At 53.7% G+C, this 24,346-nt stretch overlaps 6 protein-coding genes across 7 annotated transcripts; 2 read left to right on the forward strand and 4 right to left on the reverse strand.

The window, feature by feature from the left end:
- Positions 1–1,022: 1,022 nt before the first annotated feature.
- Positions 1,023–5,011, reverse strand: NCU06868 (Sec23/Sec24 family protein). Its single transcript, XM_952984.2, has 2 exons — positions 1,504–5,011; positions 1,023–1,416 (listed from the first exon to the last, which is right to left on the reverse strand). Exons 1-2 carry the CDS (start codon positions 4,576–4,578, stop codon positions 1,333–1,335), a joined length of 3,159 nt encoding a protein of 1,052 aa, XP_958077.1. The 5' UTR covers positions 4,579–5,011; the 3' UTR covers positions 1,023–1,332.
- A 493-nt stretch (positions 5,012–5,504) lies between these two features.
- Positions 5,505–9,715, forward strand: NCU06869. 2 transcript variants are annotated; one of them, XM_011396949.1, is made up of 3 exons: positions 5,505–8,804; positions 8,928–9,012; positions 9,068–9,715. In XM_011396949.1, exon 1 carries the CDS (start codon positions 5,655–5,657, stop codon positions 8,469–8,471), a length of 2,817 nt encoding a protein of 938 aa, XP_011395251.1. In that variant the 5' UTR covers positions 5,505–5,654; the 3' UTR covers positions 8,472–8,804; positions 8,928–9,012; positions 9,068–9,715. The 2 variants fall into 2 exon arrangements, with proteins under 2 accessions (XP_011395251.1, XP_011395252.1); XM_011396950.1 differs by having other exon boundaries at positions 5,505–9,012; positions 9,068–9,099; positions 9,163–9,503.
- Positions 9,716–10,014: 299 nt separating this feature from the next.
- NCU10436 (soluble Cell Wall protein) lies at positions 10,015–11,512 on the forward strand (the record flags this gene model as incomplete). Its single annotated transcript, XM_001728117.2, has 1 exon — positions 10,015–11,512. One exon carries the CDS (start codon positions 10,015–10,017, stop codon positions 11,488–11,490), a length of 1,476 nt encoding a protein of 491 aa, XP_001728169.2. The 3' UTR covers positions 11,491–11,512.
- Positions 11,513–11,984: 472 nt separating this feature from the next.
- Positions 11,985–14,519, reverse strand: NCU06870 (serine palmitoyl CoA transferase subunit LcbA). Its single transcript, XM_952886.2, has 4 exons — positions 13,930–14,519; positions 13,774–13,874; positions 12,690–13,698; positions 11,985–12,602 (listed from the first exon to the last, which is right to left on the reverse strand). Exons 1-4 carry the CDS (start codon positions 14,158–14,160, stop codon positions 12,378–12,380), a joined length of 1,566 nt encoding a protein of 521 aa, XP_957979.1. The 5' UTR covers positions 14,161–14,519; the 3' UTR covers positions 11,985–12,377.
- A 339-nt stretch (positions 14,520–14,858) lies between these two features.
- do (doily) lies at positions 14,859–22,683 on the reverse strand. Its single transcript, XM_952887.3, has 4 exons — positions 21,516–22,683; positions 21,250–21,440; positions 15,850–21,174; positions 14,859–15,785 (listed from the first exon to the last, which is right to left on the reverse strand). Exons 2-4 carry the CDS (start codon positions 21,423–21,425, stop codon positions 15,419–15,421), a joined length of 5,868 nt encoding a protein of 1,955 aa, XP_957980.1. The 5' UTR covers positions 21,426–21,440; positions 21,516–22,683; the 3' UTR covers positions 14,859–15,418.
- An 889-nt stretch (positions 22,684–23,572) lies between these two features.
- Positions 23,573–24,035, reverse strand: NCU06872 (hypothetical protein; the record flags this gene model as incomplete). Its single annotated transcript, XM_952888.1, has 2 exons — positions 23,573–23,873; positions 23,986–24,035. 2 exons carry the CDS (start codon positions 24,033–24,035, stop codon positions 23,573–23,575), a joined length of 351 nt encoding a protein of 116 aa, XP_957981.1.
- Positions 24,036–24,346: the final 311 nt, after the last annotated feature.

The following is a 24,346-nucleotide window of genomic DNA, read 5'->3' on the forward strand; positions in this document are numbered from 1 at the left end:
TTGCCGGGAGAAAACAAAAAAAAAAGAGAGAGTCAGCGAACATGTGGACAAACCGTTGACATACCAGTTCAGTATCATTAGAATTTTATTCACCATCTATCTACCTGCCTAAGGTAAATCCAATATATTATATGCCTGCTATATAGATATCAGGAAGGAGGATATCATTATACAGCCATCCATGCATCCATCCATCTATCGATAGAGGTACCGATGATCGAATGTACAGGATAAGAATGGATAGCTGTAGGTATGTTCAAGTTAGCATACATACCAACTTCGTGACCACTAGGTTGATACGATAGCGGAGTATTTCGCTCATAACTCGTTGGTAACTTTTATACTCACCATTTGTTGCTTGTTCTTTGCTCCTTACTCGTGCCGTGTTGTTACAGTATTCCCTATCATGCTTATTGCTCACCATGCTTACTTACTTCACCTACTTCACCTAGTTTGCCTAGTTCATCTGTTTCATGTAGTTCACTATGCTCACTGCTCATCGCTCATCGCTCACCGTGCTCACCTAGTTCATCTAGTTCATCTTGTTCATCTAGTTATTTCACCGCGCCCACCATGATCCTGCTTTCCATATCCATTCATCTACCTGACCAATCCTTTGCTACCGCTTTGCCACCAGGCATCAGGAGGGGGAAGACATTTAATACCCTTTATTCCTTCCTTCTTTTCCAAGTGACATACAGTGTATGTAGTTGTATAACACCCTTTTATCTATAAACAATATAAAGAATCAGAGGGGGCCGCTTAGAACGTCAACTGCCAGCCTGTCCATCCATTGATCATGACAGAGAGAAAACAGATGGGGGAAAGAGTACCAAGTGTCATCGTAAATACAAGTATAGTATTGTATTATCGGCTTAGCGACGGTGGTCGCCCCGTTTTCGATAATAATCAACTCTTCAGCTTTGATAGGTAAGTGTTAAGTTGACCATGTGTCCCATTTACTTGCACGATTACCAACGAACGGGGCGACTTGATTCTCATGGCGTCGGAACACGCAAAGGGGGAAAAAAAAAATTTAAAGATAAATAAAAAAATTGAAAAGAGAAAGGAGTAAAAACCGAAAGGCATGAATGAAGTTGTAGAAATAGGGTTAGCAACGTGAAATTATATCATAGTATTCTCTTTTTTTTTCCGCCTCGCCATCCTTCAGCTCCGCTAACTTCACAAATAACCACCCCTCAGTTATTAATCCTCTTGATCTCGCTACCTTTCTTTTTCCTGAACGATACACGAGGTAGTTGTAAACATGACAACCATCACCATCCACCACCACTTAGCTCACCTCCCCCATCCGTTATTATGTGCGCGCCTTTACCAATACGCAGGCCTCAACCCCGTAAAGCTTCCCAGCGCCGAGTGACTTTCGCCATCTTCCCTCTTACGTTGACCCGCGAGCTATATATTTTCCTCAAATGTCAGTATATTATTCACCAATCTTCCACAAGAACAGCGTTCTCAAGGTAGACAAGGACGAAAACTCACCTCCAACTGCACCCCCTTGTGGACATGCACCAACCAATCCACATAGCTCTGCGCCTCGTTATTCCGATCCTCCACCAACATGCGCGCAAACTCAAACTCGGCTCCGTCAATGCCCTGTCTAGCCAACTGGATCGTCAACCCCTTGCTGCCCCTCACCGTCCGCATATACTCAATGATATTCCTCGTCTGCGCATTCAAGTGCGTCTCCAGGACAGGGATCGTCGACGTGTACGGATCCAGCGACTGGAGCGTCGTCTTGTCCTCGCCAAACAGATCCTGAATGAGGGCGGGCGCGGTCTGCGCGTGCATCCAGAGGAGACAGACTTGGCCGTTGTCGACGAGGTAGACGCCGCCGGGCTCGACGCGGGCGAACGAGGCGCGCATAGTCGAGGGCATGCGCAGGTGGCCCGTGGTGGCGTCGGGGTAGCCGTCTTCGGGCTGGAGGCTGTGCAGCGGGATGATGCGCGGGTAGAGATAGAGGGAGAGCTCGCGGGCGCCCATGGACCGGATGAGACGCATGTCGTGCACCCGACGGTCTGTGGTCTCGTTGCCGCCCTTGAAGGCGCGGCATTTCAGCATGCCCAACACGTACATGGTGAACTCCTTGAGACGCTCGGGCATGACGAGCTGTTGGGGCGGGTGAGGCACGGCGAGGTGGTTCTTGCGGTAGAGGGCAAGGATGTCGATGGTCTTTTCCGTGAGAGAGGAGCGGACTTCCTTGAGGTTGGCGCTGGTGGTGGAGAGCTTTGTGCTGGCTTCCTTGGCCAGGATCGAGACGATGGCGTCCTGGTCGATATACTTCATGCAGTCGCGCGCTAGGTCAGAGACGCCGGCGATGACGTTGATGCAGCGCACGCGACGCTGGCCCGAAGCGGTGGTGTAGAGCAAGGCGGCTTGGAAGTGTGCGTCCAGCTTGGAGTCGAGCTTGCCGTCGTAGCCAAAGGTGACGGCCAGAGCCTTGTCAGCGTCGATGACGCCAATTTCGAGGTCGGCGCCAAAGGTGTGCTGGATGAAGTTGCCGTGGTAGGCGTTCACTTGGAGGCCGTTGGAGCAGCGGACCTTCATAAGGGCCGCGTAGCCCGTCTCGCGCCTGACTGCGTGGTGGATCTCCAAGGAGAGCTTGGTGCTATCTCGCTGGACGACAAAGTTGGGGTAGAAGAAGGTCTCGCCACCGGTTGTCGAAGAGACATGGCCAATCGTAGCAATATCCAAGTAGCCGCCAGATGGCGAAGCCATGAAGAAATCGGCACCAACACCCAAAGAAACCATCTTTTCGGCCAACTTCCTCCAGCCAGGGTGCTCGGTAGTGAAGAGCTTCTTGTCAGGCTCTCCACCTGGGTGCTTGCCGTCGTCCCTCATAAAGAGACGGCCAGGACCCCAAGTGGGCAAAGCCGCAAGGGAGCAAAAGACCTTGCCGCCCGTCTTCTCAAGCGCAGCAACAGCCGAGTTCAGTGCGGACAGCAGGGCTGGCTCAGGGTTCTTGATGTTGGAGAACATCTGGGGCAAGCGCGTCAAGAGCGAACTAATGACAGCCTTGGACTCGTAGGGGTCCACAAAGAGACCATCGCTCAGGGGCAGGAAGGGGTCCTCGATGTCGGGCATCACAATCATCTGAGCCTGCTCGAGCGCGGGGCTGACATTGTAGAAGTGAATCTCCTGGTCGAAGGTGACGAAGCCAACCTTGGCACCAGCGGGAATCTTCCTCTTTGGCTCTCCGGTCTCGTCCTGGTCCTCGCCTTCCTCCGAGCCACCGTACAGAGCACTCAAGATGCCTTCGCAGAAAGACTCGAGGAAGCCCTTGTTGTAAGACTCTTGGGTAACATCAATAACGAAGAGGTAGCGCATGCCGACGGGTTCCTTGGTCCAGTACTCCTTGGGAACAACAAATTCGACGGTTCCGCGGGTCAGCTCGGGGCGCTGGTCGCGATCAACGCGGACGCCCTGGGGGCTAAGAGCGCAAAAGTACTCGGGAGGGGTATCATTAGCATAGGTACAAAGGTTGCAGACGAACTTGTTGCCGCCGGCCTTGAACATCATGAAGGGGTTCATGTAAGCTCTGCACCTGTGGCAGCGTGGCGGGCCCTGTTCGCCAAAGTCCAGGACGGGGATGGGCAGCTCGCCAGGCTGGGTCTCGGCCAGGGGCTGGAGAAGAAGACCCAGGGGCAAGCCGGTGCTCTTGAGACCCTCTGCGCTTGCCGGCAGGTTGGTCATGGTGAGACGGGCAAACTTGGGCGACGAGTTGCCCTGGTCGAGGGCAACGAAGGACGTGACAGCCGGGGGTGGGACGAGGCGCTCAAAGGTTGGGTATACGTTGGTGTGGAAGTAAGGCTGGACGGCGTCGCGAGAAAGGGGCACGCTGGGGGTATCGTCTGGCGAAGGCTTGCCGCCCTGAGGACCGCCGGCAGCAAAGACACCGGAGCCAACACCCTGGGTAGCGTCCCTTGCGGCGAAGTCGGCGGCAGAGGTTGGGACGGGGCCGAAAGCTGGGCTGGCGGGCATGGGGAACTGGCCATGGCCCGGACCTGGTATCCTGCCGGCGAGGGAGGGGTCGGCGTTGAGGAACTGGGTTGCAGGTATCCCGGCGGGGGGCATGCCGTTGAAGGGCTGGGACGAGCCGGCGGGGGCCTCGACTGTGTGGAAAGCATGACGGTCCTTCTTTTTCTTTCTTCCGTGGTGATCGGCGGCACCAGCTCCAGCACCCAAAGACATGCCACCCATTTGCGCAGCCAAGCCTACATCATCCATTGGCGACACGGGAGAATGCGCGGGAGGGGCGCCGTAGGGAGAGGGGGCACCGTATTGTTGTTGTTGTTGTTGTTGTTGTTGATGGCCGTATTCCTGACCATACTGCTGCTGGCCGTACTGCTGGCCGTACTGCTGACCATACTGCTGACCATACTGCTGCTGCTGCTGCTGCTGCTGACCGGGAGCATTGTACTCGGCGCCAGGGTGATATGGGTTCGGGGCAACTGGCGGTTGGAACTGGGGAGGCGCCGGTTGTGTGGTGCGGTTGGGATCGTTGGGGTCGAGGGTCTCCCCCTGACCAAGGGCGTGGTACATGGTGTAGTCGGCCATGTTTGGTTTGTGGGAAGGGTTGTATTAGGACTAGTATGTCACCGTCGTCGTCGTCGTCGTCGTCGTCGTCGTCGAGTGGTGTTGTTGTTCGTGGTCGCTGCTGTCGTCGTATATACGTGTGTGCTATGGTATTATGGAAGATAGGGGGGCGGCGGCGCCTCTTCGGACGAAGGAGCTTGATCGAGATCGGGTCAAGGTCGGGAAGAGCAAGAAGTGGAAGGACGGTCGTTATCGGAGTTTGTTGTTATTGTTGTTGTTGATCATGCCCAGCAGCAGCAGATGTGTCTAGCTATGTCGTCGAAGCATCACCTACCGCATACTAAGGTACATCCAAGTGGAAGTTTGTTGTTAGTGGTTGAGGCCTGGGGATCGGAGTGGCAGAGGATATAAAGTGGGCGACAGTGGTTGTTTCCCCCGGTGGAGGTTATCTGGCTCTATCGGGACCGCTCCAGTCCAGTGTCACCATGGATGTCGAGCTGTCCTTTTCTCGTTTCCATGCGCAAGTGGAAGGCAGCCCGCCCGGGGCCCAGCCATGGAAAAGTGGGGCCGCGATGCTGCCGTGTCAATCGCCGGGTGTGTCAGTCCACTGAACAACAGCGCATGTGCCCCCCCAAGCTGCCCCTGAAAGTAGGTACTAAGTACACTAGAAGTGGAAGCAAGGGAATGCAGGTTCGACAACGCCTTGGTTTGAGGAAGCTTTGCCGGCTGCCAGCCAATCACATGGGCACTTGGCAGCCAGCTGTGACCTATCTTTCATACATTCAAGAGGTACAGTACTTACAAGTAGTGCTGCACTACCTACCTAGGAACCCCCCCTGAATGGTCCAATTGGGCCCTGTAACCGCATCTCTCGGCTGTAAACCGCCAATCCAGCATGGGTCAACAGAGCCTCTTGCAGGCGCTTTCAACGTCCCGTCGCCAAACAACAAACAACAAACTCCACTAACAAAACATCATCACAACAACATTTCCATCCACACCCTACATCATCATTCAGACACCCTCCGGTCTGATGGAGTGCTTGGGCGGCTCCCACCCTTACCACCACAGGTAGTCCGACAACAAATTGAAGAAAAATGTTCAGCTTCTGCCCGCTCCAGGGCGCCCTCTCCGACTCGTCAGCCTCCCAGTCGCTGCTGGAGCTCGACGGCGGCGTCAAGATCCTGATCGATGTCGGCTGGGACGAGACCTTTGACGTCGAAAAGCTCAAGGAGCTCGGCAAGCAAGCACCGACTCTGTCCCTCATCCTCCTCACCCACGCCACCGTCCCCCATCTGGCCGCCTACGCCCACTGCTGCAAGCACTTCCCACCCTTCCAGCGCATTCCCGTCTATGCGACGCGCCCCGTCATCGATCTCGGCCGTACCCTGACACAGGATCTCTATGCCTCGACGCCCCTGGCCGCCACCACCATATCATCGGCCTCGCTCGCCGAAGTGTCGTATGCCTCGGGATACTCCCAGGCCGCCTCCGCCGAAAACACCTTCCTCCTCCAGCCACCCACTCCCGAAGAGATCACAAAGTACTTTTCTCTAATCCAGCCGTTAAAGTACTCTCAGCCACATCAACCGCTGCCGTCGCCCTTCTCCCCGCCTCTGAACGGACTCACCATTACCGCCTACAACTCGGGCCGCACCCTCGGAGGAACCATATGGCACATTCAGCATGGCTTGGAGTCGATTGTCTACGCCGTCGACTGGAACCAGGCCCGCGAGAACGTGTTTGCCGGCGCTGCTTGGCTAGGTGGAAACCATGGTGGTGCCGGAGGTACACAGGTGATTGAGCAGTTGCGCAAGCCAACCGCCCTGGTATGCAGCAGTCGTACTCCAGACGCCGCCCTACCGCGTGCCAAGCGTGACGAACAACTTATGGAGTCGATCAAGCTGTGTATTGCCAGAGGTGGTACCGTCCTTATCCCCGTCGACTCGAGCGCCAGAGTATTAGAGCTGTCATACCTTCTCGAGCACGCCTGGAGAAAAGAGGTCGCCAAGGACAATGACGTCTTCAAATCCGCCAAGCTGTTCCTTGCCGGACGCACCATCAGCAGCACCATGAAGAATGCCAGGAGCATGTTGGAGTGGATGGACGACAGCATCATCAGGGAGTTTGAAGCCTTTGCGGATGAATCGAGGAGGAATAACAGGCGGGATGAGGGTAATCACCAGACCGGGCCAGGACCATTCGACTTCAAATACTTGAGGCTACTCGAGCGCAAGGCACAGATCGACAAGATCCTGCAACAGTCGGACGATGCCGAACCAAGAGCCAAGGTGATTCTCGCCAGCGACACGAGCCTGGACTGGGGTTTCTCCAAGGATATCCTCAAGTCCATTGCCGCTGATGCGCGCAACTTGGTCATTCTAACGGAAAAGCCCAACTTGGAGCCGAACCAAAAACCATCTATTTCGAGGACACTATGGGAGTGGTGGAAAGAGAGAAGGGACGGTGTGGCGACAGAACGCACAAGCAACGGTGACACCTTCGAGCAGGTCTATGCCGGTAACCGCGAGTTGGAGATCGAAACCGCCGAACGAAAGGGGCTTGAAGGTGATGAGCTAAACGTGTATCAACAATGGCTGGCAACCCAACGGCAGCTACAAGCTACCCTACAGAGCGGTGGCACCAATCTATTAGAAGCACCGGGAGATGTCCTTGACGACGCTGATTCCGACACCGATAGCGAGTCAGAAGGCTCTGACACGGAGCAACAAGGAAAGGCTCTAAATATCGCAAACACAATGGCCCAAGCAAGTCGTAAGAAGGTAGTATTGAGGGACGAGGACCTTGGTGTCACCATCCTCATCAAGAAAGAAAACGTCTACGACTTCAACGTCCGCGGCACCAAGGGCAGAGACCGCATGTTCCCCGTCGCCATGCGTAGGAGACGTGCCGACGAATTTGGCGAACTCATCCGACCCGAAGACTACCTCCGCGCTGAAGAACGCGAAGACGCCGAGAACCAAGAAGCCGGCCAAGTAAACACTAACAATCAAGAGCCCGAAGGCCTTGGCAAGAAGCGCAAGTGGGAAGACATCGGCACCGCCGGCAGAGGCAGAGGCGGCGCGGGGCCTAACAAACGTCCCCACCACCATGACCGCCGTCGCCTTTCCGCAGGCGAAGCCGACGCTGCTCCCTTTTCCGAGAACGGCCCAGCGGGCGATGACCTCTCCGATCTCGAAGACGAAGAGGACGAGACCCTCAACGGCCCCGCCAAGCTGGTAGTCACCAAGGAAACTATTCCCGTCCGTCTGCGGATTGCCTTTGTTGACTTCAGCGGCCTTCACGACAAGCGCAGCTTGACCATGCTCATCCCGCTCATCCAGCCGCGCAAGCTGGTCCTCGTCGCCGGCGGCAAAGACGAGACCTTGGCCCTGGCCTCGGACGTCAAGAAGTTGCTCACCGCCCAATCCACCGGTACCGAGTCCGCCATCGAGGTGCTCACTCCCGCAGTGGGCACAACCGTCGACGCCTCGGTCGACACCAACGCCTGGGTCCTGAAACTAGCCGACCCGCTCGTCAAGGGCCTCAAATGGCAGAACGTGCGCGGTCTGGGAATCGTCACTGTCACCGGTCTGCTACTCCCCGGAGGCGAATTCCAGCCGATCGAGGTGGGCGATGGCGATGGCGATGCAGCAAAGCGCCAGAAACTCGAAGACTCTTCGGAAACTCCAACAACTTCCACAGCTTTAGTAAAAACCGGCACCAAACACCTCTCCCACCACCGCCTCCCTCCCCACACTGGACCTCGTCCCGCCAACCCTGGCCTCCTCGTTACGTTCACAAGCCGCCCAACCTCTACACGTAGGCGAACTACGTCTCGCCGACTTGCGTCGGGCCATGCTCAGCGCAGGCCACAAGGCCGAGTTCAGGGGAGAAGGAACGCTGTTGATTGACGATGTGGTGGTTGTGCGCAAATCAACAGCTCAGGGAGGCAGGATCGAGTTGGAGAGCGTGGGATTGCCGAGTGATACCATGCCGGGCACGACGAGTGGTGGGTTGTTGGATGCGGCCATGAAAGTGGGTGGCACATTCTATGCGGTTAAGAAGAAGATTTATGAGGGCTTGGCTGTTGTTGCTGGAGCTTAAGGGGTGGTGAGAGATAGTGGGAAGGTATCATGATGGGAAGCAGGTATGGGAATGTCGGCGTGAAATGGGGTTTTGGTTGGGTTGTAATTGATTGTGTATATGAATGTGAGTTCATCACGATGGATAAAATGGCTTCGTTGGTAGGGGGGCCCCAACTGGTGTTTTTTTTCTTTTCTTTAGTCATGTAGTGTCGCTGAAAGCGGCATGAGACAACTCTGCTCTTACTGGGTCAATGACAGCGAGAACGTGGCTGACTACCATAGGACCACACACCAATTCAAGACTTGAGTCAATGCACTGCACTCTTCACCATCACTGAATCTTTTCCCCCATGCTAGATAGACAGAGGTACGTGGGCCTTTGTTGACGAGACTGAGACTTTTTCTTATTCAGTGATTGCCAGGCACGAGGGATCACAGGCTCAATCGGAGACATGTAAGCTTACAGCATTCCAATGATTAGCCACCAGGAGAGGAACATCAACATAACAACAAGCAGGAAAAACACTTCACCGGTGCGTGGTGGTCTCGGTATCACATCCAGTTATATTTAATTGGACCTGAATCCGATATTCAGGGCGAGGTTCCAGTTGGAGTCGCTTGCAACATCTGCTCCTCCTCTCCATTTCTCGGAAGTAATAGGTACACTGCATGGCACCATCTCGGCTTCCATCTACGCCGGCTTCAATTGTAGGAAGAGCTCTGGGGGTTGTCTGGTCTTCCAAGGCCCTGGAAGTTCATTCATTGGTGGTGAAGTCGAACTGAGACAGGAACACTCAAATATATCATCAACCTCAGATGACGTAATCCCTCTCTTTCCTCCAAGATTCTAGATCTCAGCTTCACTTTTTCTTTTGACTTTGCCTCTCACTGCACTTACTTACGTCTCTGACAGCCGCAGTGCATCGTCATGTCTCACAACCTTCGTTTTGGATTCTCTTGTTGTTGGTACAGCTGGCCTGTTAACCAAGTAACCGGCTTGTACATATCTCCAACAGTCACCGTGCCTCTCGTTCGTTTCGTTCTCGACCAACTTGTATGACAGCCATTCCTTTCTACCACCCATTCTCTTGAAGGCAGAGAGACAAAAGATACCTTTGTTGAGGATGAAATTTTTGATTCCAGTATCTCGACTTGTCCTAGTGGCCAGTCTTCTTGGACGTATTTTGTGTGTTCCGCTGACTGGAAACGGTAGTAAGTCGCCCAACTCTACAAGGAAACCAATGACAGGGTAGCGATTGGCTGACTAGAAGATCTAGGATTAGGAGATCGTCCTTACGATGTTGATCAACAAGTTCGTCGCGTTCGTACCCGCTATCAACCTTCGCAGCTGGTGGATATTCCTCTTCACATGGACGACACCGCACCAAAGGCTGTAGCAGAGTTTGTGGATGATGGAAGGAAATCTACGCCAGAACTTCAAATACCATCCACGGGCACAGGGCAGAGTATTGAGACTGAGAGTGTCACATTGGCGACAAGACGAGATGCCTCTACCGACCAAGCCGACACCGCCGTGACAGCAACAGACACCGAGGTTGAAGATGTGGCCATCTACATGGACGAGAACGCACAAACGGTCAGCACAGAGACCAACATCATCCCCACAATCTCACAACCAACCCCCTCTTCCTCACCAACCTCATCATCGGCATCCTCGTCTTCATCTTCCTCCCCGGCAGTCATCACAACCCACAAACCAAAGACCAAACGCACCAACCGCTCCTCCTATCTTTCCTTCAACAAAGCAAACCAAAAACTCATCAAGCCCATCAAACACACCAAGCTCACAAACCCGCCTCCAACAATCAACGACAACGACACACCAACAATCCTCCCCGACACCACCACCACCACCACCACCACCTTCAACACCCACCCCGGCTTCTCCCCCCAGCGTCTCCCCGGCATAACCTACAGCCCCTACGACCTAACAGGCTGCCGCTCCGCCCACAACATCACCTCCGACTTCGCCATCATCGCCCGCACGCGTCTCTACTCCTCCGTCCGCATCTACGGCGTCGACTGCTCCCAAGTGCTGCACACCCTCCGCGCCGCCTTCCTCGTCTCCAATCCCCCTTTGAAACTCTTCCTCGGCATTTATTCTCCTCTATCCGACCTCTCCTCGCAACTCACCACCTTGATCAAAGACGTGCAAACTTTCGCCATCACTGAAAATTTACCGGTAGCCGACGTCTGGACCAACATGATCGACACCATCTCCGTCGGCAACGAGCTCGTCAACAACGGGCAAGCCACGCCCGCGCAAGTCTTGGACGCGGTGCGGACTGTGAGACAGGTCCTAAGAAGGGAAGGATACACTGGTCCGGTGGTGACGGTCGATACGTTCGTTGCCGTGCTGAACCATCCTGAGCTGTGTAGTAGTGATGAAGTGGATTACTGCGCGGTGAATGTCCATCCGTTTTTTGATGCGCATGTGGAGGCGCAGCAGGCGGGCGAGTTTGTCAGGAGGCAGGTGATGAATTTGCGGGAGGTTATTACTACTACTACTACTACTACTACTACTACTACCACTCCAATAATTGACATGAAGGGAAGAAAACAAAAGGTACAAAAAAGAGTGGTGGTCACCGAAACGGGATGGCCCAAGCAGGGAAATGCAAATGACCGGGCTGTTCCCGGACGGTCGGAGCAAAAGACGGCGGTGGAGGGCGTGATGAAGGCTTGGAGAGAGGGAAGCCAGAGGGGGTTTGAAGACCAAGGAGATTTTGAGCTGTACTTGTTCACGGCGTTTGATGATGAGTGGAAGAAGGCGGACCAGAACACGTTTTATGCGGAGCAGTTTTGGGGGATACATGATCGTTGATTTCTTGTTTGTCTGTTTATATGTATATCCTCTTGTTGGCTATGTTGGGCGTTATGTGGGGGTTATCTATCGTTGTACAGTTTTTTTTTTTTTTTTTTGTTGGTTTTTCTTGGTGAGGTCGATGGTCTGTGTTTTCTTTTCCTTTCTATACTACTTATTTGTTTGTATATCATTTTGCTGGGCGGATTTCTTGGACGGGTTTACGAGTTACGAATATTTGGCTTGGGATTAAATATGGGTGTCAAGACTAGGTACGAGAGAGGGTGAGGACATTAAACTTATTAGTCACGCACTAGATGTAGGTCGTTGAGAGAGAAATATGTGATAGGCAAGACTGGAGGCACTTGATGATAATGGTTACCAGGCAGGCTTCATAGGGGGGAGGATTACAAGCAGGATAATAACTACTCACCCTTAAAATGACATATATACCGTAATTTGAAACTTCCACTTTCACTTGACGCCGAGGCTTTTCAAAATACGTACGTAGTTATGGTGTAGTGTATCCAATACCATTCACATCATCACATTACGTATTAACTATCTATCTTGGTCTATCGTGACATCCATCCACCATTCCGCCGTCATAGGCAGCCAGCCATTGCTTCCAGCCCATCATCCATCCATCTAATTCATATTCATGTCATTTCACACCATTCATTTTACTTTTTTGTCCCCCCATTCCATTCCATAAAGCCTACAAGCCCATATACCGTCTTCTAACCTCCATAACCCCCTTTCGCTGTCTTTATGTCTGTCTCCCACTGCCACAGCAGCCACGTTGAGATAATCCATAAAGTGTTTTTACAGTAACATAGTGTGGAATTAGACAAACAAAGAAAGAAACGGAACAAGCAAGTGCAGGAAGAGGCCTACCAGCTCTTCAGCTAAGCAGTAGGAACACCCAGCTTGTTATTCCCCTTCTTGGTCATGACCTTGGTGATGGCGTGACGGATCGCAATGCCGGCCTTCTCCGTCTCCTTCTTGGACAGGCCAGAAGTGACGCAGACTTTAAGGGCCGGGGTGGCGGTGTAGACGTTGTCCTTGAGGCCCATGTGGGTGGTGATGGGACCGCCCTTGAGGCGGGTGACGAGGATGTTGTTGGCGAGGCACTGTGTCGTGTTAGTATTTGGGTGAAAGGGGGCAAATAAAAATGACCGAAGGGGGTAAAGGAAGAAGAAGGACAAGAGAAAACATACCTCATCAGCAACCTCCTGCAACAGACGCTCCTGATCCTCCGCCGTCAGCCTCCTCGCTTCCACCACCTGCGGCTTCAGCACCAACAGCAAAATCGGATTCTCGGGCGCACTGGTGCAAATCACCCAATCGCTCTTGGGATCCAACTGCGCCCTCATCAACCGGATGTTCTCCCTGCACACGCCCAACGTCGCCTCGGGGTTCTCCTGGATAACATGCAAGCTTTCACTGGCAATAATGGCCAACATGGCCGGCAACGCGGCCGAAAACGTATAACTCGCGGCCGTCAAGCGCTGATGCTCCACCACGTCCTTGGGTCCCGCACAGAACCCGCCGCCGGCACAGAGGGGACCAGCGAGCGAGCCCACAATCATGTCCACCTGGGTAGGGTCGACGTTCTGCGCCTCGGTCAGGCCGCGGCCGGTGCGGCCCAGGACGCCAAACGACCACGTCTCGTCCAGCATGATGCGGAACTTGTACTTCTCCTTGAGCTCGATCAGGTGGGGCAGGTCGTTCATCTCGCCCGTGGTTTCGAACAGGGCCTCGGTCACGAGAAAGCGGCGCGTCAGCTTCTTGGTGCGGGCCTGCTCGGCCACCACCTTGGCCATGACGCGCTCGAGGTCGTCCAGGTCGTTGTGCGCGTACCACCGAATGTTGGAGCGCGAGATCTCGAGGCCGCGCCGGATCGAGTAGTTGACGGCCCGGTCAGCCACAATGATGTCGCCACGCTTGCAAAAGGCCGGGATCACGGACGAGATGGTGGAGAAGGCTTGCGCGTACACGATGCAGCCTTCGGTACCGATGTAGTTGGCAATGTCGGCCTCGGCCCGCATGTGCACGTCCTGGGTGCCGTAGAACTGGGGCGGGCCGCAGGGGCCGACGCCGTAGGTGCGAAGGGTCTGGATGGCTTTTTCCTTGATTTGCTCGTTGGCGTTGAGGTTGTAGAAGTTGTACGAGGCGAGGTTGGTGACTGTGCGGCCGTTGGCGAGCTTGGATTTGGGGCCGGTTGCGCTGTGTTTGCGACCTGTGTCAGCACATTGGGTCTTTTGCTGTTGATCTGTGAGCATCGATAGGAGAAAATCTTACCCAACAATGATTGGCAGCTTCTCGGACTCCATCTCCTCGAGGACGGTCATGTTCGGCACAAGAGGCTCGGGGGTCCATTCGTCAACGAGCTCATCGATTTCCTGTTTGTCCCAGCATCAGCACTTGGTCCTCCCTTTTAACTCGTGTGGAACTCACATCGTCAGTCAACTTGATAAAGTTCTGCTTCGAAGTCGAGTAGGCCGGCGCCATAAGGTATCTGATGAAGAAGATGACCAGGACCAGCTCGATGGCCGAGCGCACCGGATCGTTTTGGTACGATGACCTGACATAGCGGATCAGGACTGCGGACCCCGGCACCTTTTGGAAGGCCGTGATGGCTTCATTGAGCCATTCGGTCAGGTGGGTTTGGAGTTCTTGAAGCTCCATCTTGTCTCGTTCTCTCCGTCTAGTAGCCCAGGTTGGTGGCTCGTTGGATGCGACGCGATGCGATCAAAGGATGGCGCTCGAGGTGTGCGATGCGGCTGGCGGACTGGGTGGGAATCGGATGATGGGCGTGCCGGCTGCGTCCCTCTAGTAATCGTCGACCGAGAACGAGAGAGGTACCGCTGGGGAACCTCGGATGATCTCTCGTCTCCGTCGTACGTAGTAAAACAGGTACAGGAGATGATGTGGAGAAAAGGTTCACGGGAGAGGAAGCAGAAACGACCAAGAGGTCTCTATCAGGAACGGAATCGGAGAAGTTGGGCGGTCAAGAAATCCACGTGTCGGACCCTTCGGAGTGTTCCATTCAGTAGCTGTGCCCTGTACAAGAGGCACCATCATCCTACACAGGCCCATTCAGCACCAAAAGGTCCCTGAGCCTGGCCGCTCCAAGAGCCAATCACCATTGCTTACCTTTGGATTTTTCAGGTGCTGCAGAAGCTCAGGGGTAACAGCCCAGTCGACCAATCAATAGGTACCTCTACCGTTCAATTATCGGATCTCGGCTCAAACCGCCCCCACCACCGACTCTGCCTCGAATCGATTGTTTACAACAACAACAACACCACCACCAGCCCACAAGAACATACGTCCCCACGTTAAAACATGGAAGGTATAAGGTCACGAGCGAGGAACTGTCAATGTGTAACAGGAAAGGGTTTCGCTCTAATACTAGCAGTACCAAGTGTAGAATCTCCGCCAGACTAGATGTAATATGATAAAAAAAAAAAGATACTAGAAAGGAACACAACCCAGTGTGCGTGCAGAATGAAAGTGCGTCAAGAAGACAAAGACAAGTCTAGAAAAGCCGTGTGTATCATCATGCCTTTGAACCGCAGCCGCCACAAACCGTCGCCGAACCCAATCCCCGTTTCTTCGCTACTGTCACGCTCATCCATATGTAAAGATTTTGCCCCATTGCAGTGTAGTGTAGCTACTCAAGGAGCAAGATGAGGGAACAAAGGGAAGAAACAAACATAGTATGTCAACACCGAATACACACAAGACCTCTTTCTCACACACGCACAACCATTCAACCGAGTTTTACACCACAATTCATGATTTCCGTTGCTACTAACCACGCAAAACCCAAAAACAAAAATAAATATCGAAACAAAAAAACACCAGAGAACTGGTACTAGAGTGTCAAACCAATTAACCCTATGCTACCATACCAGTTCCCCCCTTTTTTTGCTTCATCATCTTAAAATGCCATCCTCCTTTCAGCCTTGCTAGTAGCCTTGGCGACATAGTCCGATGTTGTCGTCGGGGTCCAGACACCAGAGTAGTTAGTAGCCTTGGTTCCCGTTTCCAGACGACCTCTGGTGTCGTCATTGTCACCAGAAGGTCCCAGCTTCCAGGGGTACTGCTTGAGGATCATGCTTCCACCGCCAAAATTGTTGACCATGTCGAGCGTGCCAGGAGGAATCTGTTTGCCGGCCACAATCGGTCCAACAATCAGGGCGACAAAGATGACAAGCAGGACAAAGTAGAGCATCGCATAACGGATCACACGTCTCCTCCTGAGCTTCGTCTGCTTCAGCGAGTAGATGGGGGCACGAATTTGACGGCTACAAAGATATTGCGTTAGCAACAGACTCAAAACAAAGCGCGGAACAGGTTGGAATGACATACCTTGGACGGAGCCAGAAGAGAATGACCGAGTGGAGCACATCGACCTTGGGGATGATAAGGACGGGGAACATGGAGAACAGAATCAGGTGGCCAAGGATAAAGTCGGCGCCAAACATGCTGAGCTCCGTGATCTTGGCAAGCCACTCACGAGCAGGTTGCGAAACCGAGTGCCAGCCCATAGAGTACCACTTGCCCGTCCAGAAGGCAATGTTGGAGGTATCAGTCTTGAACTCACGAGTCAAGGCCAACGAGACAATCATCTTGATGATGAAGCGCTGAATCGAGACCATGGCGATCATGCCGAGAAGGGTAGGGGTAAACTCAAAGTTCTGCAGGACGAACATGACTTCGAACATAACCAAAAGGATAATGACCGACATACCATGGGCAATGGCGGCCAGAACACTACCAAACTTCTTGCAGCACATGCTCAAAAGAGGACCCATGCAGCAGGCCATACCGAACAAGCCACCAAGGACACCGGCGTTGACAGCCATGGGCGCAAACGTGACAACCAAGAGACGGATCAAGGAGGCGGTAGGCTTGATGCTATCGTCGTTGGCATGGGGTCCAAATTCGCCCCTGACACCAGTCTGCGCGTTGATGAACAGATACGGGATGGTCGTCAAGCAGACAAGGATGAAGGGGGTAAGCATCTCGGACCAGAACAGGTTGGTGATGGCAGCCCTGGCAACATCGCCCGAAAGCTTGCTCGACGGGTCTCCGATAATCTTGCGCTTGAAACCAGTGATTCGAATACGCGAGAGACGGCAGAAGGTGATCCAAGAAGAGGCGTGCGAGCGAGAGTTACCACGCGAGAGCCAGCGGAGATACTCGCGGTAGTCGATGAAGAAATCGCCCCAAGAGAACTGGTGAGGGTTGTAGAGGAAGGGCGAGATGACCAAGGCCATAAGCGAGATCCAGAAATAGATCAGGGCAGCGTGCCAGACAGTCAGGCAGGCAAAGAGCAGCATCATGACCAATCTGGCTCCGAAGTAGATCGAAGGACCGGCGAAACGGGAGTAGAGAACACCAAAGGGAATACGCGCGGTGGCGAAACCACGACCGGTACCGATATATCTGGCACCACCGAAGGACAAATCTTGCTGGACAGAGTTGGCGTAGATCTGACAGACGAACACTTCGAAGAAGGGCGAGAGCGAAAGGATCTGCTTGATGAAACGAGTCGCAGAGCGGATCACACCCTTCTCCATCATCTCCTGGACTATCAGGGGAACGAAGGCAAGGAACAAGACGAAGATAATCGAGAGGACACAGCGGTAAACCCAGTCCAGAAGAGCGTCGGTGTTGGAGCAGCCGGTGGGGAAGAGGGCATCGGTAATGGGGACCTCGCGGTTGTACTCGCAGCGGATCGTCTCATGACGCAGTACGCCGATGTTAACGCAGCAAAGCATGAAGAGCTGGACCGAGAGCATAATGAACATGTTGTTCAAGTGGAAACCGGGATGGGCGTAGTAGAAGGACAGGAAACGATCGATCGGGAGCTGAGTTCCAAGGTAGTGGTACTCGCGAGAGAGCAGCTGCTCACCCATACCAGTTCCAATCTTGGTGGTGAAGTTGAGAATGGAGCCGAAACCCAAATCACGACCCTTACCGCACTGGTAGTAATCGCAGTGCTTGATGCGGCCACCACGCAGAAGAGCGTTCATACCAGCGTAAATATCCTCGTTCAGATGCAAACCCTTTTGAGCCTTGGAGACACCACCACGGGTAGTCATGAAGATACCGTTGAGGAAATCAGGATGACCGTAATGGAGCTTGCCACCAATCTGGGCCAAGGTTCTGGCGAAGAGCGTACCGAATGTCTGTTCCTTACCGGCGGCAATATCACCGAGGATACCAATGTTCTCGGAGAAAATGTACTCACGAGCACCGAGAATGGCAACAGGGTGGCGGACCTCGTTCTTGACACCGGGAGTGTAGGGCGAAAGGTTGTCGGTCTTCATCTCCTCAAACTCGGCCAACACGCTGCGGATCTTGAGGCACTCCTCGAGATAGTTGTCTTGGTTGGCATCGATAAGCTGGATGTACTCGCCGCGGTAGAAGATGATGGCGTGGTTCTGGTTGTCGGACTTTCCGTCACCGAGAATGGGGTTTCCGGAAAGCTGGATACGGAACTTGGGCCGGCGCGAACCGTTCTCCATGATCTCAGAGTGACCGTCGATGAGAGCAGAGTACAGACGAGGCTCCTCACCTTCGGCAAGAGGAGGCTCTTCGTCAAGGTAGGCGATTTGGAGATCGGGGTAAGCGCGCAACAAGAACTCGGCGTTCTCCATTTCCTCCTTCTTGAACTTGGCGAAACGCTGCATGGAAATGCAGAGCTTGAACTTGCGACGAGCCATGCGCTCCAGCTCACGCTCGAGCTTGTCGGAGTTACCGCCAAACATCTGGACGACTTCGGGGTTCTCGACACGGTAGAGAAGCTTAATGGCACGAGCGTAGTTCATGAAACCCGAGACGGTACGGTACAAGGTCTGGAAGCGAAGCGAGGCCCAAATACGGGTTCTGAGGGTATACTCGGGTGCCGAGGACTTGAAACCGATGCAGTAGAAGGGAAGATCGTCGATCTTGCTCTTGACGGTCTCCTTCTCCTTTTCCTTTTCCTTCTCCTTCTCAGTCTCGCCGTTGAACTGCGAGGTCTCATCCGCGAGAATCTTGGTGTCCTTAACGAAGCAGTCCCATTCGTGGGGATGGAGCTGCTTGAGGTATTCCAGGAGAGTGACACGCGAGTAGGGCTCATCTTCACGAATGATTTCACGCAGAGAAAGAAGAATCTTTTCGCTGTAGTGAGGAATCATGACAGTGAAGGTAGGCATGTTGTCAACAGGGAGGGGCTCGGGGATGGGAGTAGAGAGCGACTGGGCGAAGAAGGAAATTCTGCGCTCGGCTTCGCTGTACTGAGGGAAGAACTCGGTCTTGAAAGACTGGTCTTCCTGGGAAACGAAGAAAGTGGGGGCACGCAGAGTACGCTTGCCTTCCTGCTCAGAGGGCACCTGGTGGTAGAGGAGCTTCTGAACGTGATCAATGGCCAGAAGGTGCTCGCGGTACATGGAGATGACGATGGCATTCCAGATCTGGGAGATGAGGACCTTGGGCTTGTACTTGATCTCCATGTCCGTAGTGGCGAGAACCTTGGAGTAGATACGCTTGGGCAAGCGAGCGTAGACGTTTCTCCAAGGAGTCCAGATCGAGGAACCAAGGTAGAAAGCTCTGGCGACCGAGAAGACGGAGTTGATCAAGACGTACCACAGATACGTATCGAGGAAGAAGAAGATCATACCAGTGAAGATCATCAGACCCATCGTGATTTGCGGCTGGTACGGGCAGAGCCAGGTCTTCAAAATCGAGTCTCCAAGACATGAACTGGTATCCATAAGACCAATGTAACGAATTGGGTCACGAATCGACAGTGTCAAATACACGTACGACTCTCCGAACTTGGCGCCGAAAACCACAACCCACAGACCAAACGACATGGCCATGTCATGACCGTTGAGGCGAGGCCAGCTGGCAGTAAATGTCTGACTGGCGACGTACTTGCGTGAGTTCTTGGTGAGGTAACTGCCGAAGAGACCACCCAGAGGCATCACGGCAAAGAACAAGAAGGTGATGAGAGCGATAAAGAAGTGAACGATGCCGACGATATAGACAGGGGTGCTGTTCTGATGATCAATCAGAGCCTGGCCTTTCAGGCCCGGAAGGAAGACATAGACACCAGGAGCCAAGTTGATGATGAGGACGAAAACCATGAACAGCATTCGCTTCGACAGATGCTGCGCACCAGCCCATCTGCGAGGAACATAGGCCCATTCTGCCAGAGTTGCTCCAAAGTTGATCAGCGCAGCGACACCACCACCGAAACCGACAAAGGACCACATGGCAGCCTTGGGAGGTGACTGGTTAACCTGCTGTTCGTACATGGGAGTGATGATGGTAGGCATGTTGTAGGCAGTGTAGAACCAGAACATGGTCAAGTGAATAATCCAGATACGGTTGAAGTTGACAAGCATGTGGAACCACGAGCGTGTCTCCCTGTAGGTCTTGAAGAAGCACTTCTTCCAGTTGACATCCTTGAGCTTGAGATAACGCTCAGCGGGAGGGACGTCCACCAGCTTGCTCTTGTCCTCAAGAACGATACGGTTGATACCCTCGGGATACCAGAAGAGCTGGTTGCAGTCATCATAACCGATAATCTGCTCGTGATCTCTTTCGCGACGGACGTAGACACCTTCGTAGATCTCGTAACCCTGATCGCGGCAGTAGCGATACAGCGGGGTGATGACGTTGTTGAGAAAGGTGAATTCCTCAACGGGCTCGACCATGTTTTGGCACGCGGGCGAGTTGAGATAGTCATCGGCGCACTTGAAGAGGAAGCACAGACACTCGGGCATGAAGCGGACCTGGTTGGCTTCGCCCCAAATCAGGAGATAGAGGGCAAGCTGTCGCACACGGTCATGCTGCGACATCCTGTTCATGCGAGTCTTCCAACGGAACTCGGCCGCCTCCAACGAGTCATCACCCTCCAGCTCTTGAAGGATCTCGGCTTCGTTTTGGGGCTCGTCACCCTTGGCCTTTTTCTTGGTGCGCTTCAGGTTGCCCTTCTTGCCCTTGATGTTGGCAAAACCGACGGCATCGTCCAGATCCAGATGGGCAGCGAAGTACCACTTGCGGTAGTTTGCGTTGTCGCCACCGATGTAGTCGGCATGGAGCGAGAGAAGGGCCTGGTTGGGAGTCATACGAGAAGCACGGGAGTCGAGAAGCGTCATGAGATGGTCGTACATGTTGCGCATGCTGTCACGCTGGAAACCGAACTTTGCGCATAGATCCAAAAAGATGTCCTCCACCTCCTCCTTCGAGAGGGGGATTTGGGCATCCGACGTCCAGGCGGGATACGGTTCCTTGGAGCGCTGGCCGGCAGGAAGAACGTTACCGTAGTCCATGCCGTAGTTTGGTGTCGACGCGCCAGACGAGCGGTTTCCGCCGTACGAGATCTGCGAGGAAGGAGGGCGATAACCCCGGGCACCGCCCTGGTCGCCATACTGACTGTCGTAGCGCTCATCACCACGGCCATAGTAGTCCATCTCGGCGGCACGGGCCATGTCGGACCTCATGGTGAAATCGCTAAAGGTCTCGGAATCCTCCTCAGAGCCACGAGCGGCATGGTTGTCTCGATAGCCGCCGGCCTGGTCGTAGCCATGCTGGTCGTAGTAGCCGTTGTCGTAACCCTCCTGAAACCCTTCATGGTTGTCGTAATAACCACCATCCTGGTGGTACGGGTTGTTTGGGTCGGCGTTATAGTAGCCGCTGCAAGACAGGACAAAGCGTCAGCCGCAGGCGTTCAAAAAAGGGGGGAGAGAGAGCAAGATTTGGGGAACATACGACTCATCATAGTAACCTTCGCCATGCTGACCGCCGGCAGCGTGTCCTCCATTACGGTTATCATAGTACTGCTGATCGTCGTTGTAATACGCGTCACCATTTCCATTTGCGTTGGGAGCATGGCCGTAGCCATCGTCGTGATGGCCTCCGCCGCCTTGCTGAGGATATCCCGACATATTGGGCAATTAAAGCTGGGCGGGACAGGTCAGCGGAGTGAAACAATATAGAATATGGGCTGTGGGCGGGTCGAATTTTGGACAACTTACCTGATCAGAAGCGCATGGGAGACGACGAATCAAGGAATGGGATAATTAACGTTTGGACCAAAAACTGGGAATTGTTGCCGAGTGGTGCTTGCGATAATGCAGCAGCAAAGCGACAACAGCACCGACAATTACTAAAGCTGGTATGCGTAGAAATAGCAGAAGTGGCGGGCCACTGCAATCAATGCAGCTCCTTCCTGGTGTTGTTTGATGATGATGGTGAGCGGTGGGTGCTGAAGAGCCGTCTTATCGGTGTCGTGAACCGGTGTAGCCCAGGGGCGCAGGCAGGTGGTGCTGGCGTTGACTGTCTGCTGCTGCAGGCAGTAGTGCTGCGGTGGGTGTCGGGCTTGCAATTCTAAGCGTTGTTTTGTCGATGAGCAGCGATAACGAGTCGAACCGAATGATTTATTATTTCTCTTTTTTTTTTCTCTTCCTTTCCAAACTACCCGTTCTGCTTTTCCTCTCTGCAAACAAAACGATTGGCGCGGTGACTTGGCGGTGGGCAAATGCCAACGACGCAGGCCTCCTGGGAAAATCAATCAATCGCGCGACGGAACGAGCGATGAGGGGAAGGGAGGAGGCGAGTGACAGAAAGTTGCCGGTGAGCGAGTGTAAAGGGAAGAAGGGAGAAAGGGGAAAGAGAGGAGGGAGAGGGGGGGAAGGTAAAAAATCAAACGAAGTGGAAGTCAACAAGCTGACAGGAGTCCTGGTACACTACTAGTGTGTCGTTGGTTGAAGAAGGCGGAAGCCGGGAAGGGGGAGGGGGGTGGAGGAGGAGGAGGAGGAGGACTGGAGCAAGAGAAGTGGGAATGGGAGTGGGAGTGGGATAGGAAAAGTGGATGCCAGGTATGTATGGGTGGGAATGGAAATGGAAGGAGGGCAGTGTGTGGAAAGCCAGGTGCGTGGATGGAAAGCGAAAGCAACAAAAAAAAAAAAAGGAGGCAGCGACTGGGATGGACTGGGACTGCGCTGGAACATGGAAGATCCAGTGCCCGTCGTGGGTGTTGTGTGTCTGGTCTGCCACACCTGATACCTACCTCCGGCTGCTGGGAGTTTCCAGGCAATTGCAGCGGGATCCATCCATCCCTCAATGACCCATCCGGCCTCGTCCAGCAACGCGTTTCGTCAGTCAGTCACCACACCTACTTCACGGCAGGACCTGACCGTCCCGACAGCAGGGTAGAACCTCAGTGGTTGCAACAGGCCCGCGGGTGGGCAGCAGTGGACTGGACGAAAAGGCATCGGCGTCTCTGACTGGTCGCTGTATCGCTCGCTTCATCGACGCTGTTCAGGGGGAGCACTGTTTGGCAGGGATCGTGGAAAATGGGAAATGTGGCACCCGGCAAGGGGGAACGAAGGAAGTGAGGTGGAAGGAAGGGGGGCACTGGGGGGAACCGTTTGTGTCCTTGTGGATTCCCACCGTGCATTGCCTGGTTCTTTCTTCCATTTTTACTGACCTCGTAGCGTCTTTCTCTCCCGCAATTCTGGTACCCCAGTTAGTAGTTACTGATGGGAGTGTTTGAAAAAAAAAAAGAACCGAAGCTCCAAAGAGGGCGACGCGAGAGAACGAACGAGGAACCATAAAGCGCTGTTGGAGTTTCGTTTTTTTTTTTTTTTGGTTTTTGTTTTTGTTTTTTTTAACACAGCCTCTGAGCCTCTGAGCCTCAATATGCCCCTCGCTAAGTATTGCTTTTTTGCCATCTCGTATTCACTTGTTACGTGTTATGGGATGTTGGCCCTGCTTCCATGGCCCGAGTTCCCGCGCTCCGGTCCCGTTCCTTACTTCCTCCATTGCTGTGCTTTGCTCTCACTGTACATACCTCTACATAGGTAGGTTCGTCTGACAGTTGACACCCAGCCAGTTGCAGGTGCCGTTGATTCATCCCATCCCATCCCATCTAGCGATTCCACGTTGCACATTGCCAGATATCGTCGCGCGCTCTCATGCGAATCTCGGCCTTAACCATGCTCCAATCTCGACCGCCTTTAGGAGATGCCGTTCGGTTGGTCCTGATCAATCTTGGCAATTTCCATTGTGGCACCCACCCTCGGCGGACGGACTACGGACTGGGTACTTGTCGCAACCCCGTGAGACATCTCGCCACGACTTGCGCTACCTGGAGCTTTTGCCCAATGAAAAGGGATGACCGGAGTTTGTGGGGAAGCTTGGTACCCGTCAGGTTCTCGAACGCGCTCGAATAACCAATCAAGCCGTAATTGTACCACATTCGTGCCGCTTCGCTCCGCCACAATTTTGTACTTGTCCCCCTATTGCAATCGCTTCGAGGTACTCCTTTGGTACTGGCCAAGTATTGCGCCTTATCTTTTCCATCTGGTGTCCATTTAGTGCGCTTTGGCGTCCTGCGACTTGCATTAGAAAGCTTGGTTTCGCAGTGTTATGACGATGATTGCTGCAGAAAGCTGGAAACTTGGTACACTACACTAGAAACACCACCACTCGCTCGCTATCGACCATCGACAACACAGGCTCCAGGATGAATCCCACATGGCCACCAGCCTCATGCCTTTCTTGGACCGCATTTACTGGAGATCGTCCGTGTTTTATATTCGACATAGCAGCCTGAACCGGCCGAACAACCGACGGAAAAGGTTGGGATGGGAATGGGGGCGCCATGGCGGGAAGAGGCATCAATCATAGCATGGCCTGCCACGTTAGTAGTTTAATAGTAGTGTACCAAATTCTATGGCCGATAGAGGTAGGCAAGGCAAGGCAGGACGGCAATGAAAGCCTTGACAGCCGGTCGGTGCCTTCAAAGCACGATACATGGATTAGAACGACAAGGCAACAAAGCGATTCTGTAGCGATAGGACGA

The sequence above is a fragment of the Neurospora crassa genome, linkage group VII (genome assembly GCF_000182925.2).
Source record: "Neurospora crassa OR74A linkage group VII, whole genome shotgun sequence".
In the NCBI taxonomy this organism is placed as follows: domain Eukaryota; kingdom Fungi; phylum Ascomycota; class Sordariomycetes; order Sordariales; family Sordariaceae; genus Neurospora; species Neurospora crassa.

Bases quoted from the DNA above. Each gene is read 5' to 3' on its own strand.
- NCU06868 (XM_952984.2), bottom strand. From the start codon at position 4,578: ATGGCCGACTACACCATGTACCACGCCCTTGGTCAGGGGGAGACCCTC. The intron at 1,417-1,503 runs GTGAGTTTTCGT...GAAAATATATAG, and splicing joins ACAAGGGGGTGCAGTTGGAG to CTCGCGGGTCAACGTAAGAG.
- NCU06869 (XM_011396949.1), top strand. From the start codon at position 5,655: ATGTTCAGCTTCTGCCCGCTCCAGGGCGCCCTCTCCGACTCGTCAGCC.
- NCU06870 (XM_952886.2), bottom strand. From the start codon at position 14,160: ATGGAGCTTCAAGAACTCCAAACCCACCTGACCGAATGGCTCAATGAA. The intron at 13,875-13,929 runs GTGAGTTCCACA...TGGGACAAACAG, and splicing joins TTATCAAGTTGACTGACGAT to GAAATCGATGAGCTCGTTGA. The intron at 13,699-13,773 runs GTAAGATTTTCT...TCGCAAACACAG, and splicing joins AAGCTGCCAATCATTGTTGG to CGCAACCGGCCCCAAATCCA.
- do (XM_952887.3), bottom strand. From the start codon at position 21,425: ATGTCGGGATATCCTCAGCAAGGCGGCGGAGGCCATCACGACGATGGC. The intron at 21,175-21,249 runs GTATGTTCCCCA...CCTGTCTTGCAG, and splicing joins GAAGGTTACTATGATGAGTC to CGGCTACTATAACGCCGACC. The intron at 15,786-15,849 runs GTATGTCATTCC...ATATCTTTGTAG, and splicing joins CTCTTCTGGCTCCGTCCAAG to CCGTCAAATTCGTGCCCCCA.